Consider the following 16,712-nt stretch of genomic DNA (forward strand, 5'->3'; position numbering starts at 1 on the left):
TGAAAGCACCTAGTGTTGAGTCCTGATTTGCTGTCTGTTGGGTTTTACAGATGACTTCTCTCCTGAATTTTTAGTCATATATGAAAAATGGTTTAAAAACATACCTTGACTGAATGTGACTGAAAACAGCTATGAAGAGGAATCTTTCTGTTATGTGTCGTCTTTGTTCTTACGTTGATAAAATTAGTAGGAGGGATTCAAGGGTAGTCTTTGATTAGTCTGAAAAGTCTCTGAAGAATGTGTGGTCCCCAGGAGCCCAGTACTGAAACACGGTACCTGGTACTTAAGGCTTCAGCTGGAAAGACTGTCACTGGCTTCTGCTGGACCTTTGTGTGCCTAAAACTGCATACGTGTGTATTGCAGAGCTCACTAGCTCACCAGCTCTGAAATACGCAACCAGGCTAGCCAGGATCTAAACCTCCTGTACCATAGGAGTCTCTTCGTCTATCGTTACCATATAGCTATCTCTGGATTGAAGGCAAAAAGGTGTTTTAAAATGACCCAGTTGCTTAGCGCAAGGTTTCTGATGGGGGAGTGAGGGTAAGGAGCATCTCCGTTGGAAACAAGCTGATATTTAGGCAGAAGAAAATTATCCTGAGGGAATTTGGTCAGGTCAGCTGCACAAACATCTCATGGAAAGTGGCATCAGATCTTTAATGAGAACAGATGGCCAGGAGCTGATCTTATGCCACCTTTTGTAGCAAAGCCTTTCTGTACGGTCGGCAGCTGTAACGTGTGGCTCAGTGCAGAAGGGGAGTAGATTGCCCTCTACTGAACTGTCAGTAAATTAGTCTCAAGGTTTTCACTGTGGTGGGACATTCTGTGCTATAGCTATAGGAGCTTTCACAAGTATGAACTATGGTGAGAACTATGACGGACAGATCTTGGAGCACTGTTACGACAAGTGAAGGATGCTTACTGACGCAGAACTCTTAGGTTTCTTTAGCGAGTAAATAAAATTTTTACAAATCAAGTCTCTTGAAGGGACGGTGCTGCTTATTGCAGTTCAGTTCCAAAGTACATGTTTAAGGCTGTATGTTATTAAGGGCATATTCTCTTAGACCTTAAATAAAACGCTCCAGAAAGGCTAAGCATTGTGATTGCTCATGAATGTAAACCAAGGCCTCAGGAAGGTCATCAGCTATCCAGAGTCATACCTGGGATCAGAATCAGAGTAGAACAGAAGGCGAGTCTTGCACGCCACTAGGCCACACTGACAGCAACGCCTGAGGCTTTCTGTGGCAGTGCAGCGTGCTGTACTTGTTTTCTGTGGTGACAGAAATGTTAGACAAGGTCAACAATTATGGGAGTTTCTAAATTTTGTTTGTTCATTCGTTTTTCTTTAAATGTGTGAATAGTGTTTTGTGTAATTAATTGAAGGTCCTTTTCCTCTACTCTTGGAAGTAGCTCTTTTTTTTTTTTTTAAAGACAATTATCCTCTATATCTCCTTGAGCTTATTGTCTTCTTTCGGGAACTGCAGGATCTTACAATGAAATGTAATGAGGAAGAAAAATCACTAAGCACAGAGGCATTTTCCAAGGTTTCACTGACCAACTTGCGTAGACCAGCAGTTCCAGATCTCTCCACAGATCTGGGGATGAACATCTTCAAAAAGGTGAGTGGAATAAAATTGTGCTTTAGTTTGTCTATGATTCAGCAGCTCAGTGTCTTGCTGAGTAGCAGCTGAAGGTCTGCTTGGGCTATGCATTCATGCCATGTGTGAGATTGACATCTCCCTTCATTGGAAGTGGCTCTGTGTGTTGTTACATAGTTCTTTATGTGCATATTCCAAACACAATACTGAAATCTTTATACAAATGACTGTCCTGCTGAAACTGCATGAGGGGAGGGTACTCAAGCAGTGCTGATTTTTTAAGTGCTGGTGCTCACTGCAGTTCCAGCTAATTCAGTGAGCTTTTTCTGATGTTTTTAGCTCATGAAGAGGTAAAACCCAGGTACCATCCAAGATACTTAGCAGAGCCTGGTGGATTCTATGAATCTAGCTCATGGTCTGAGAATGTCATAAAATTGTACAAGGGCATCCACCCCAGACTAGTGCAAGACTGAGTTTCTTTAAATACTCATATGGTCCCAGAGTGCAGGTAGTTGCTCTCAGGGTAAATGGCCAATATAAAAAGCTCAGAGTGGAAGGTTACACTTGGGCCACATATCTGTGTTACCCTTTTCCCTCAAATGGTAGTTTGCCATGCTTCAAAGCCTCTAACAGCTCTTGTACTTGCTCCTCTTCCTCCTGCAGTTTAAGAGCCGCAAAGAGGACAGGGAGCGTGAGCGCAAAGGGTCAATTCCTTTCCACCATACCGGGAAGAAGCGGCAACGAAGGATGGGGGTGCCTTTCCTCCTCCATGAGGATCATTTAGATGTCTCGCCCACTCGCAGCACCTTCTCCTTTGGCAGTTTCTCTGGAATTGGAGATGACCGGCGTGGCATTGAGAGAGGAGGATGGCAAACCACCATATTAGGTGAGATATTGTTATCTGTGCTCCGGGTTCTGTGTCGTTCCTGTCCTGAACATTCAGAGAACAGAGGCTCTTTATTTCTTCATCCATCCTGTTGCCACCTTATGTCCTTGGCTCTGTTTACAGTAGTACACACCTGTTTGTAGAAGTGGCAACTGTGCTGACAGCAGACCTTGAATGACTTATGCTTTAGTTCACTTTTTCTCTGAAAACTACCATCTTCACTGGAATAATAGCTACTCTAGCAACCTGTAGTCATGTCTGTACCACTTCAATACACTTTCCCTGAGTAGTAGCAAGCATTGCACAACTGCATCTTAAAATAGATCCAAGGAATGGTTGCATACTCTTCTCTTAAAGAGAAATCTCCAGAGAGGCAGCAATATGGTCATTGGGAGTATGGCAAAAAACATTCAGTCTTTCTCAAATGGATACAAAATAAAAAGGGTATTGTGTCAGATAGTGAGGCTTATACTCTCTTGATATTGCAAAGATACAGTGCTTAAATCTAAATATTGGCTCCTTCAAGTTTCCAGTTTCACTGAACAGCATCTAGGCATTGTTTGTGTTTCACAAACTTACTCCTAATGTCATAGATTTTCATCCTGGCACCCTTTCTTGGAGGTGACAGGCAGCAAAATGTTTGCCTAAGGCCGTGCCAGAGTCTTGTCATTTTCACCAGCTTAGATGACATCATTTGGTAAGCTCTCTGTTGTAAACACGTCCCTCTTTGGGACACAGGACAATGAGCTCAACCAGTGAATTCTTAAAGATTCACATGTGTTTTGTCAATGGTTAATACACAAACACCCACAGATTTGTATGAGAATAGCAAACAGTATCCCAATCCCCCTTCCCATATCTTCAGTAACTTGAGAAGTTTGTTAAATTTTGATCTCAGAGGCTCCAGGCACTTGTCCTGGCTTTACCTACAGTTCTTTCATTCTGATATCGTGGCAAAATCATGTATTTCAGACTTAGTGGTCAACAGATCCTTTGCTTTAGCACTCCCCATCCTAATACATCTATTTCTTTTGGACAAGGGGAGAAGAAATCAAATTCCTATAACTAACCCCAAAGGGAGTCTTTCAGTGCTGACCAATCTTATTTTCCTAAAGCTGGAGGGTGGCAATGTGGGTGTCAGCTAAAGCCGTGTGTGCTGAGGGGAAGAGCCTTGCAGAGAGTTTGTACGTTCTGTCTTTATGTCAACGAACCCCCGCGAGATATCCCACTGTAATGTTTGGTTCTGCTTCACAGGGTCCTGCAAGGCCTTGACTTTTACTGACTCCAGTCCTTCAGTTCTAACCTCAGTTACTGTCTCTTGCTTCCAAGCACCTCTCGGACGACTGAAGTAAATATCCATTTCTTGTCTTCACCCTAGGAAAGTTTACCAGACGGGGGAGCTCTGACACAGCAACGGAGATGGAGAGCCTGAGCGCTCGGCATTCTCACTCTCATCACACGCTGGTCTCTGATCTGCCGGACCACTCAAACAGCCACGGAGAGAACACAGTCAAAGAAGGTAAATCCAACACACCAGGAAAGAAACGTTTCACTGAAACATCAGCTCCAAGAAGCTGAGGAAGTGTTACTTCTTCCATGTATGACTATATGACTAATTGTTTTTTCCTTCCATGTATGGGTATATGACTAATTGTTTTTTCCTTTTTTTTCCCCGCATCTCTTGAGGTTGTTTTTTTTGTTCTATATAGAAGAATGCTCCAAACCTTTCATGTTTATGTGATGCAGTTTGTCAAAAAAACTGGCAGCCGTGGGCAAGGAGAAGTCAGAGTCTGGAGTTTTTCGCCTTGCCACAGAAGTTTGGGCAGAAACTTGGTATTGCTAACTTTAGTGGTTTCATGGGGAGTCTTGTGGTATTTAATGCACCTTCGCAGCTTCTGCATTGTGCTCAGAATCACAGTTTTTTCTTAATTCCCCTGCTTCCAAATAGAAGACTGTGTTTTAAATTTACTTGAAATCTCTCTGGGGCCCATCTGTGTTGGAGTCCTCTGCAGAAATAGCAATGACGGTGTGGCCATGGTGGGAGAGCCTCTGGTGGGATGAAGTCTGCTCCAGAAGGAAGAGTCTTTCTATTGGCAGGGCAGCACCACCTTTATCAAACAACGTTAGCCAAGCCGGGGAAAGGTCTCTTCTGTCAGCAGGGCTGTCTGCACCAGAGCACTTCGCTGGCACTGCCTAAACACAGTGAATTTGTTTTCTCCCTCGTGTAGTGCTACTGGCAAAACCTGGTCATAGAGATTGGGCCTTACTTCTGGCAAGTGCAACTTTAAACCTTGCCGAGGGAAGAGTACATCACACAGCCCATGGAGCAGGGCACAAGCCGTCAGGCAGCATACCTAGGAGGCTACAGACCCACTCACGTGATACGTGCTGTAGCCTTGGAGCTCTCAAAGATCCCTGGATGTAAACGAAGTCTTTAGTCTTCCTTCCCTGCCTCTATGAGTCCCATCCAGCAGTCAGCCCTGTCAGTGACAATGAACTAAAGATACAACGCAGGACAAGTTACTTTATGTAAGATTCGGATATGGATTTTTGTTACCCATTTCAAAACAAACTAAGCAAAACCTTAGTGAAACAAAAAATAGCTACCCTTGGATAATCATCAAACTTGGTAGCTCAGGAACAGAATTTCCTAATTCCATCTTTATTGTTATTGACACCCTGCAAATTTCAGTGAATGCCATTAAAACATCACACTTGCTAGCAAGTAATCCTGTGATTAGAGGCAGCTAATTCCTGCCCTGGTCATTGACCAAACTGTAGACTAGCTCAAGGCAGTTTTCAGCTTTAGAAAGTTTCTCCTAATAAATAGTGGTGGTTCGGTGCTGACAGGGCTGCACAGGCTATGAGGAAATGCAGTCACCACTCTGGCGAGTTGTTATTGGCGTAATATAACCAGTTCATCGCTGAGTCAGTGCTTGAAGATTCTTATTAGATGTATGTTATTTTATTCATTCAAACACATTAAATAGCCTTAGGTAGAGGTTTTTTGTTATTTCTTAGCCATATTACTGTACCATCTGGTAGAAGGTGGTCCAGTCACTGCTGTAGGACACATATGGTCTTTCTGCACTACAGGGTGTACAAACCTACTTACAAAGCACTAAGTGTGGGAAATCATTAACATCGTGACCTGGAGTTCAGCATGAGTTGTAAAATCGTGGTGAATCCTTGACAAAAATTGGCCTGTGTGGCCAAAATGCTGTCACTACCTGAGCTAACCAATTTAAAGTTAGGCTTGGCTATGTCATGAGGTCCCTTCTCTGAGCACTGTGAACTTAGACACCACATTGCCTTTCTCATCAGTCAGCTTTGCATTTTGGAGATGGTTTAGACTGTCACAGGTACTGTTAGGAACACGCTGCTCCATTTTTTTCAACTGGTGTGATGAAATATTTCAAACTAGCATGACTTAGAAAGCAGTTCCAAATTGGTGCTGCTGTTACCCTACCTTCACTCCTGCATCCAGTTGCAGAGTCCTTCCTCTTTCCCTTGCAGGGGCAGTGCTGTTTTTAAGACCAGGCACCGTACCAATACAGGGAGAAAAGCTAGCCAAAATCTAATTCCCCATTTTGGATTAGATTTAGACTGGCTGAGGTCCCTGACTACTTACCTGCCCAGTTGCTTGAGATCAACTTAAGCTGCCATGGAACTGTACTGCTAGAGCAAGCTTGGGGTTGTTCTAATTTACACTGGCTTAAAGGAAGAAACGAATCTATGCTTTCATCCCTGTACCCGTGATAGGAATTAGGAACCTGTCTTGTCTGTCATCATTACAAGCTGCATTCAGAGCTGCTCCAGTCGTGTAAACAAGGACAGACTCAGTTTGCCATTTCATAAATCTAGAGATGGAAATTTACAGGTAGCCATTTTCCTCCCTGCAGTGCGGTCCCAGATCTCCACCATCACTGTGGCCACCTTCAACACTACCCTGGCCTCATTCAATGTGGGCTACGCCGATTTCTTCAGTGAGCACATGAGGAAGCTTTGCAACCAGGTGCCTATCCCTGAGATGCCCCACGAGCCGCTCGCATGTGCCAACCTCCCACGCAGCCTGACAGACTCCTGCATCAATTACAGTTGCTTGGAGGATACGGATCACATTGATGGAACCAACAACTTTGTCCACAAGAACGGCATGCTGGATCTCTCGGTAATTGGCAAGGAATGAGGAAAGCCAGGTCCCTCTTCTGTCAATATAGCTGTACCATTGAGATCAGGGTTTTGATGGGCTTTTCCTCCACCTCTTTATATGACTTCTCTCAGCAGTACCTAAAGGTCAGTCAGATACACTTGTGCATATCATAAAAGTCTCCTCTGAGATACTGCAACTCCTATTACTCCTTGCAAGGAGCGCATGTGCATGTGGAATGCACACATCAAATCTTAAGCGATATTATTTAATGGCTGTGTTCCTGGGGCATGCACCAAGTTCCCTATAAAGTAGCATAAAACTGAATAGCACCTTTCTTCTAATGGCACCTTAAAACTCACCTCTTCTGCATTCCTTTTAACGACTTGACAGCTCCTGGTGCACTGAAGCAGTGTTCTCAGGCTCACCGATGTCATCTCATGGTTTCCTTTTCTGCCTGACTGTGCCCAGCCTGTGGTTTCTTGTCTGACACCTAGATTGTAGGCTCTTGGGGTTGAGGGTTGTGTGTACTTCATCCTGAGTTTGTACTGTGTCTGCTATAATGAGTCTCTGGTCTGTGACTAGAATTTCCGGGCACTAAATAGTACTAGGAGAGAAAATAAGTCTGACTTTGTATGTGATCTTTGAATCTCCCAGGTGGTCCTGAAGGCTGTTTACTTGGTCCTGAACCATGACATCAGTTCCCGGATTTGTGATGTGGCACTGAACATTGTGGAGTGCTTACTTCAGCTTGGTGTGGTACCCTGTGTAGAGAAGGTTCGGAGGAAGAGTGAGAACAAAGAAAACGAGGCCCCTGAAAAGAGACCAAGTGAAGGATCCTTCCAGCTCAAAGGGGCTGCTTCTGGGGGTTCAGCTTGTGGATTTGGGCCTCCCCCAGTAAGTGGAGCTGGAGATGGAGGAGAAGAAGGAGGTGGTGGAAGTGGTGGAGGAGGTGGAGGTGGAAGTGATGGCGGTGGTGGAGGAGGAGGAGGGCCATATGAGAAGAATGACAAGAAACAAGAACAGGTTTGTCTTGCTTCCCTTTATACAATTCCTGAATGTAATGCAAGATCTGTTAAGATTGAGTATGCGTGTGTATGCAGCTGCCCTTCTGTTTTCCCTCCTTTTGTTGTTCCACAATCAGAAATTAATTTATTTTGTGCTGGTGCTCACTTGGGGTTCCACCAAAGAAACACAGGAATTCAAGCACTGTAACTACTCCAGCAAAGCAGCTGCCAAAAGCCGAGTTTGTGAGCCTTGCATGGACATTTTCAATATTTTGTTAAAGTGCCTGAAACCCTCAATCGCAATGATTTTTTTTTCCCCAGGTTTATTATTCATAGCTTATAGGGAAAAAAAAGAATCCAGTGCGTGAGCAGAGTTTGTTTTCTTTGACGGCCAGAAATCATGAATTTTTCAGTATTGGTATCAGAATTGGCCAAGAGATGGTGTTGCTGACCTGCAAAGTTGCAATTCATAGTACCATAATGCTTATGACATTTTATAAATATGCTTGTTTTTCTGCTCAAGCAAGCCAGCTCTCTGTTTTTCAGGGGAATTTTTTGAAGTGCTGCATGGTATTCATAGCAGCATGCAGGGGGCTTTGCATTTATAGCACAACTTTTTGAGGGGAGCTGAAAGGGAGAGGGCTGGTCCCTAAACTTGAAAAATAATTGGAGTAAAGATTTCAAGAATAAAAACTCAGTAATGGAGTATCTGAGAGGAGAAATGGACAGCAATGTGTTAAAAGTAAAATGCTAACAAAATGCCAGTGGTTGTGCCAGGGTTTCACACCGTCTTTCCCTCTGTCACTCTCAGGATGAAGGCCCATCTGTCAGCACCCATAGGCTGGCACTCACAATGCTGATTAAAATTGTGAAGTCCCTGGGTTGTGCCTATGGTTGTGGAGAAGGACACCGAGGGCTCTCCGGAGATCGCCTGAGACACCAGGTATTCCGGGAGAATGTAAGAGAACTAAAGCTCATTAAAGTGTCCCCCTTGTACTTTTGACATCAGCTGCTGAGATCGCTGTCTGCCCCCTCTGTAGCTTTCTCTGTATTGGCAGTAAATGTGTTGCTCTTTGCCCCAGCTCACGGACTGTGCTGCAGCCCAGCCATAGCAGATTTTCGGCTATCATGTTACCTTCCAGGCACTGGGGCTTGCTAAGAGCACACCCGAGTCCGGGGTGCTTCTGAGCACCCCAATGGATAGGTTGTCTGGGATGGGACAAGTATGTGGGTGCACATTCCCTGTGTGAGCTGGTGTAAGGAATTTTTCACACTGACGGTACCCCAACAGAGGTGCAGCTATCTTGGGTTGCGTATCTGAATCCAGAAGTCTAAGGTGTAGTTATGTTCACCTTTCCTAATAGTGATTATGACTGGTTGCTGCTGGGCTGCTCCTTCAGCTCCTGATAGTTGGAGTGCACTGTGCTTGCAGGTCTGTTAGTGTGCTGCAAGGAAGTAGAAGACTCTTGCCCTGTTGAAGGGCAGGGTGGATGGTCACTGTTCACTCCTTACATTTTTAGTTCTGCCCACGTTGAAGTGAGGGAAAGTGCCCAGGACGTAGCCCAGACACCTGACTTAATCCAGAAGAGTTTGACTCCCTGAGATCAGTCCAATGCCTGCCAAATGGGAGCCTTTTAAAGGCTTTTTCCAGCACGTGCCTCTTCCTTGCCTTATGTGCTTGTGGCAGGGTGCATTTTTGATGGCTGTAATGAGAATTTACACTGTGCCCATCCACAGTGTGGGTGGGAGCCAAGTGCTTCTCCATGGCTTTGGTTAGGCTGAGCCATGCCAACAGAGCTATAATTTGGTTCTGGGATCTGAGCTAGATGGCTCAGAGATGGATTGGCTGCCTCTGTATCATGCAGCGTTCTGTTAGCTAGAGGGTGCTGAGGAGACTGCAGCAGTTATGTTAGTTCTGGACACAGTGGGACAAGATGGGTTAAGAGAGTCCCAGTGGCAACAGTAGAAAGGTTCTGCACGGAGCACTGGTTGAACATACACCATATTCATTAAATGTCAGTTAGGCTTTTATGTCGTGTTGGAGCTGAGCCAGCAAAACATCTAGGCCTATGCATAAAGGAATAGCTCTCTCGGAGCCAAAGTTCATATCAGACTCATTGAATTGAGGTCTTTATGGAAAGAGATTTTCGTACACGTCTAAGTCTGTTGCATTTCCTGTCCGTTTGTCTGGCCAAACTGCTTTGCATGCACCATTTGTGTTGACTGCATGGACAATCACATGTCTGAGTTTACTGGAAAGTTAAGCGCCCTATTGTAGGTAGCAGGAGAGTCCATGTTTCCCATAGAGCTCATAATTCGGATTCTCTAATTCCAGCCTGCATGGGGTCCCAGAAGGATGGATACTTCTGTGATAAGAAGTTGACAAATAATAGCTTTTAAATAAAAAGCTAATGTTTTGCATGATATAAACTGGTCACCGGGTACAGGTGCATCAAATGGGTTGGGTCTGAGACAGAGCCTAAAAATCAGATGCCTGAGGCTAAGAACCTGGTTCAGCAAGGCAATAAGCCTTGACTGAGCTGGTACAATCCTACTTCATTCGTATTCAGTGAGATTTTTACCTTGGGGTGGGGAAGAGGAGGAGAGGCCTTGAGACATGGCTGGCAGTGACTTCACCACCACCTCCAAACAGTGGCACCCGTACTGGTGCCTTGTTGTTGCCTTCAGCACTGTCTCCTTGTGATGAACTTCTTGTTTGCTTCAGAGGTGAACCTGTCTTCTGTTACAGCACCAGAACCTTCTGGTCCTGTAGGGGGCGTTACTTTAGACGGGACAGCAGAGCCCTGTCTAAGCAAGAGTAAAAAAATACGCTGCTCCTATTAGCAAAACTCAAACATACTTTGATGTGATGTGATGTGATTTGGTGGATATCGTTGCAGGCTCAGAACTGCCTCACAAAGCTGTACAAACTGGATAAGATGCAGTTCCGGCAGACTATGAGGGATTACGTGAACAGGGATTCTCTCAATAATGTGGTGGATTTCCTGCATGCTTTGCTGGGATTCTGCATGGAGCCAGTCACTGACAGTAAGTATAGCTGTCATCAGAAATTCTCACTTAAATATTCCTAAACTGTACTTTTAAAAAAGAAAAAAATTGTGAATTGCTATCCTCAGCATATACAGACCGTATCCTCAGTCAGTGCAGGTCAGGGGAGTTGTATCTCTTCTGATTTGACCACCCAGAGATCTCACCTAGTGATCTTGCATCACCCAGTGCACCTGAACAGGCCTCTTTCTTGTTTCATCCTATCTGTTGTTCATGGCTCTTCAAAGAAAATATTTTCATTCAACTATGCCTCAGGCAGGAAGTTTTCTGCTTCATGACGTGACCAGGCACCAGCTGGAATGGCCTGTTTGATCCAGGGTTTATTCTGAATGGAGATATAATTGAGCATTAAAACCCTCTGTGGTCCCTCAGATGAGGCAGTAAATAGCAAGAACAAATTGAATAAATAAGAACGTGAACAAACAGATGTGTGTGCCTGCAGTTACAAACATGTGTGTCTATGTGTATATTTGTACGTTTGTTGGGTTTTTTTTAAGTTAGGAAAATTATTCCAGGTTGTTGTGGTTTAACCCCAACCATCAACTAGGACCACGCAGCCACTCTCTCGCTCCTCCCAGTTGGGATGGGGGAGAGAATCCGAAGAGTAACAGTGAGAAAGCTCATGGGTTGAGATAAAGACAGTTTAATAAGTAAATCAAAAGCTGCGCAAACAACCAAAGCAAAACAAGGAATTCATTCACTACTTCCCATCGGCAGGCAGGTGTTCAGCCATCCCCAGGAAAGCAGAGCTCCATCAAGTGTAGTAGTTACTTGGGAAAGGAAATGCCAAAATTCTGAACGTCCCTCCCTTTCTCCTCCTTCCCCCAGCTTTATATACTGAGCATGGTGCCATACAGCATAGAATGGCCCTTTAGCCAGTTGGGGTCAGCTGTCCCGGCTGTGTCCCCTCCCAAATTCTTGTGCAACCCAGCCCTTGCTGGCGGGCGGCCTGAGCAGCAGAAAGGGCTTTGACTGCTTAGCAACAACCAGAAACACCAGCGTGCTACCAACACTGCTCTCATGCCAAATCCAAACCACAGCACTACACCAGCTGCTAGCAAGAAAGTCAGCCCCATCCCAGCTGAAACCATGACACAGGTGCAATTAGGACGACCAAACATTTATGCTTGGTCACTGCATGCAAGAACAGTTAGAAAGGATTGTTCACAGAGTAAGAACAGCTGCTCTGAAGCACTCGGGGAGTCTGACTAGTCCATTAGCCTACCTCTGATCTCAGGCATTTCAGAGAAAGCATCAAAAAATTATAGAGCAGACTTTTGTAAAGAAGACGCTGATAGGAAGTTTCCCCAAGCATTCATCAATTATTGACTGGCTCGTGCTTTGAAGCATGGCATCTCATGCAGCTTTTGAAAGTCTTTACTTTCACCTAATGAAACTGGGACAATTCTTGTTATTCATATAAATGTGTAATTCTTTTTTGACTCTTTCTGAGAGCTTGGTCTCCTTGTGCACCTTGCAAGAACAGCATTCCTGTAGTTAAGAAGATTTTCTTTTCATGAATGTTGTCACTTTTCAGCTTAATCAAACACGTCTTGTCCTTTAGAACAGTTTAGAAAAAGCCAGAGGTATTGTTAAATTGTATGCCTTATTCTGTACATCTGTCAGTGAGAGATGTGGATAAAAGGAAGCCAGAGTGGTCCTGATCTTTTCATACTACAGCTGTTTCTGGGAAGACTTCACCCTTCTCGTTTATTTTACCCTTCTCTTCTGTTTAGTTTTGTGGGGTGGGATTGCGAGAACTGAGCACAGGATATTAGGCGGGGCCTTGCCCTTGTCTCATGTATCTGAATCCCTTTACATGTGTCTTTAAGCCATCTTTTTTAAACCGTTCCTAACAAGGGGGCTTGCTTGTCCTTGAATTTCACAGACAAGGCTGGATTTGGGAATAACTTCACCACAGTGGACAATAAGTCTACAGCCCAGAGCGTAGAAGGTATTATTGTGAGTGCCATGTTCAAGTCATTGATCACTCGCTGTGCTTCCACTACACACGAGCTGCACAGCCCGGAAAACCTGGTAAGCACTTGATTTCGTGTTAACAAAGTTACTTTTTCACTTGGGTGTCACTAGTGAGGCTTTACAGTGAAGAATTCAGTTTAGCCAAATCCCACGAGCATAGCAAGCTATGCAGTCACAGTTGGAACATGATGGAAACGTGATGCCTTACTTTCATGCCTGCCTTGGAGCCTGGGGACTTAGCCAGCATAAAAGTTTTGCACTCTGAATTGCATTTTCTTCTTTGTTCAAGCAGCGTCTGTGTTGGTTTTGGTTTTTTCCAAATGGATTAGTAGCATAGTCTGGAGCAAGGGATTAATGATCAAGACCACAGACAGAATAAATCAACTTTCAGCAAAGTGAGAGACAGTTTACTTGGTTAAGGACATGGCCCACCAGTGGCAGAGTATGTGAGTTGCCAAATAGCAATTTGGTAGGTCTTCCCAAGGTTTAGACAAACATTCAATTTGCCAACAATTGGAGGAGAATAAAGTGCTGCTGGTTGCTGCCTATGTGTTGCCTCCCCAGTGCAGTCAGTAGGATGGATGACATGAGCTCTTTTCTTCCAAACTGGGGCAGAATCTAGCAGCTAATCGCAAACCACCTCTTTTATTATCAGAAATTAGGATTTTTCATGGAAGCAAGCAAGAAGCACTCTTGTGCTCTGTCCTTACAGCAGACTGTAGCAGCATTAAAGTCCAGCTAAAGGGACAGCAATTGCCTGTGAGGGGAAGGGAAAGGGAGAAGGTAAACACACTAATATCTTAAACCAGCAGAGTAGTCTGCCTACATCCAAGTCCTCGTGTTCTTATAGATATTCCTCCTTTGGAGTGTTTCTCAGTGGAGATTAGGTGGTGGGATGCAGAAGAACATACGCCATTGTTGGACCTAGACTAGGATCATCAAGTGGAAATTTTCCTTATAAATTGTCTTTCTGGACCCTATTTTAGCTAGTGTGCAAGGTGAAACTTGTCTTTAAGCACAGCACCTTTTAGTGTGTCTATATGGAGAACATAGTACACAGAGTATATATTGAGGATTTCCTGTTGTTGCATCACTGTTTAAAGTCAATCTTGTGCTTAATATCTCATGAAAAAGAGCCATAATCAGCATACACATCCAAGTGTTTGTTTGTTTGGGGGCTTGTTGTTGAAAGCTGTCTGTGCAGTTCCTATCTGGGAATTTTCAGAATAATCTGAGATCTTTCAGAAAATTTCAGATCAAAAATCAGGTCCTGTAAAACTGTTCTCTCCAACCCCTTGCCCTCAGATATAGAGGTGATTTGTCACATCACAGATGTGTATGAATGTTCAGAACTAAAAAGAGCCTTGAGTGTAGGAGTAGGTTGGCGAATAAGTGACTCATTCCTCTCTCTTCCCATGATGTAAAACTCTAAAATTATTAAGAAAAATCCCAAGACACCCACTGGTTTTGAAACAAACCATGCAATTTTTTTTTCACTTTACTTTCCCCTCTACCCCTTCATTTAGCTTTTTCTTGCCTTTTAAGATTATGGGCTAGACAAATCGGATAAAACAGGCTTTAAATCATCTTTGCAGCTCCCTCATCTTGCAGCTGTTTTAGCCTCTGATACCTCTACATCTGCTTTAGCCCATTGCAGAGCATGTTCCGTAACAATAATGTTCCTCATTGTCTGCTGCTTCCGAGTGCAGTAAATGGAGTTTCCAGCTTTTGATCCCAGACAGAAAACACAAACCCTGTATGTGGAGGGTATATCAGACAACAGCTGGAGGAAGTAATGGCCTGCTGAAGTACCTTAGAAACTATTGATTCTCACCACTTCTTCACAAACTGCTGTCTGAAGTCTTTCATTTTCATGATGTCTTGCTACTCAGGGTTTGTACTGCGATATCCGACAGCTGGTCCAGTTTATCAAGGAGGCTCATGGGAATGTCTTTCGGAGAGTGGCGCTCAGTGCCCTCTTAGACAGCACTGAAAAGTTAATACCTGGAAAAAAAACAGAGGAAATGGAGCAAGAGCCAAAACCTTCTGGGAGCAAAAGGTGGGTTTCTAGGAGGGAGAAAGCAAATGACTGACTTGCACAGGGCTATGTGACTACATGGCACTGAACACAAATGTAGAAGGTCCAGGGGCTTGTGTGTTTTATCTTGATAGCATATGTGAGTTCCTGATGTGCAGAATTGTACTGTGGCAGCAGTCTCCTTTAAAATTTAATGAACTGAGACAGTAATAGATTTGCAGCAAAAAGTACTAACCCTCTCCTACAAGAGGCCTAAGAGAACAGTACTGGGAGGAGGAAAGGCTAAGAGAAGTAAGAAGCATAGTGTCAGTCCCAAAACACCGTGGGGACATAGCTTCTAATATGTGTCACGTCCTCAGCGTTGTTTATCTGACAGGTAAACTCTGGTATGCAAAGCAAGTCCCAGAAGAAATCTAATCCTGACGTGCTTCTTTATAAAAAATAAATTTTCTCTGGGGCTTTGAGGCTTGTCATATTAAAATGTTGGGAAGAAGGATTAAGAATGTTCAAAAACTCCTCTAAAACCCTTGGCTTCGGTTCTAAGAGCTGACACCTTTTTCATGAATGATATATAGAGAGGCAGTAAGTTGCTAAAGAGAGGGTATCTCTCTAAAGGTCCTTTGTTGCTCAGCAGTGCTGGTGTCCGTGTCACGTAGCTATGTGATGACCATGAAATGGGCCACCCGTTCCCATTAGCTGATGATTTATATTGTCTGTATAGATCCGAGGCAGGAAGCATTGTCATTGACAAAGGCCCGGCATCAGCTGCCCCTGATGAATGCCGTAGTTATATCTCAAGCCGCCCAATGCAAACTCCAGAACAGTAAGTAAATATTGAATTGTTTCATGCATTATTTATTGCCGGCAGCTTCCTTCTGGGGTTAGTACAAATGGGCTGGACAGCAAGGACTTATTTCTTTGGAACAACAATGCATTGACTGTCTGTTCAGGAACTGCTGGTAACATCCAGGTAATGCCTATTTTCAATGCTGCCCTGATTTTGATGGGAAACCACCAATGAGTTTCAAATGACAATGCGGTAGATTTGTCAATACCGCATTCTACCGTAGCCATGAATACAGTGTTAATTCCTCAGAGATGTCATCACAGCTGTTCTCCATGCTTTGTTTGTACTTCTGAGGGATGATTCTGTTAATTTTCAACTTCCAAGTTGTTGCTAAGGGTCATTAAGCCTTTACTGCCTCCCAAGATCCAGCCCATTTCTGACCTATCTTGGCCATGTAGTCTCCAAAGATTGTTGCATTTCCCTTATCAGCACAGGTGCTCTAGCCGTTTTCTTAATGAGGAAATCAACCTGCTGTTAGGCATTGCGCATTTGAAGCCTCTATTGTCCAAAGAATTCTGCCATTTAATATTGAAGTAAATTTAATCAATACTCTTAAGAATTTTAGAAAATTCTTTTTATAAATGGCCACCGGTCCCTAAGTAACTGTGGACAAGTCATTTAACCTCTCTGTACCTCTGAACACCTGTCTGTCTTGTTAAAGTGCTTTGAGACGCACTGTATGAAGACACTGCTTGCGCAAGGGCCCAGAGCTCTGTATTAGGTATTCTGCTGCTAACTGAGCCTGCAAAGTCTCGCTGTTGCTGAGGCTGCAAGGATAACACAAATCCCTTTACTGCTCTGCAGAATTGCGGCAAGCTGTTCTGCTCTGAGCCCTGCCCAGCCACAGTGGGAGATCTCAAGAGTATAGCAAAATAGACTGTCCCCATTCCGATACCTTAATGAGAACTGTGACTCCAGCAGGTTCACAAATGGTTATCATGATATGCAAAAGCTCTCCAGTACGCATGCTTGTAGAAAGCACCAGTGTAGTCTTATCAATATGGGTCATTTTGACCTAAGTAAGATGATTTATTTTTCATGTGTAGGAACTAAAAATTGGAATGACCTCTTCAGTAGACAAGCTCCTCCAGGTAGAAAAGGTGGTTATTTTGTGCCTTGAACAATATAGAGCATGTTGTC

The 16,712-nt window shown here is 44.0% G+C and overlaps 1 protein-coding gene across 1 annotated transcript in view; it reads left to right on the forward strand.

The window, feature by feature from the left end:
- UNC80 (unc-80 homolog, NALCN channel complex subunit) overlaps positions 1–16,712 on the forward strand; it is a 130,114-nt gene that overhangs the window by 22,388 nt on the left and 91,014 nt on the right. The window contains exons 9-18 of the mRNA XM_054210195.1: positions 1,482–1,616; positions 2,259–2,481; positions 3,860–4,000; positions 6,384–6,652; positions 7,289–7,657; positions 8,450–8,596; positions 10,539–10,686; positions 12,596–12,744; positions 14,580–14,746; positions 15,447–15,548. Of these exons, the coding sequence (XP_054066170.1) occupies positions 1,482–1,616; positions 2,259–2,481; positions 3,860–4,000; positions 6,384–6,652; positions 7,289–7,657; positions 8,450–8,596; positions 10,539–10,686; positions 12,596–12,744; positions 14,580–14,746; positions 15,447–15,548 (1,850 nt within the window). The remainder of the gene's footprint in view (positions 1–1,481; positions 1,617–2,258; positions 2,482–3,859; positions 4,001–6,383; positions 6,653–7,288; positions 7,658–8,449; positions 8,597–10,538; positions 10,687–12,595; positions 12,745–14,579; positions 14,747–15,446; positions 15,549–16,712) is intronic.

This window comes from Rissa tridactyla, chromosome 7 (assembly GCF_028500815.1).
Source record: "Rissa tridactyla isolate bRisTri1 chromosome 7, bRisTri1.patW.cur.20221130, whole genome shotgun sequence".
Classification (NCBI taxonomy): Eukaryota; Metazoa; Chordata; class Aves; order Charadriiformes; family Laridae; genus Rissa; species Rissa tridactyla.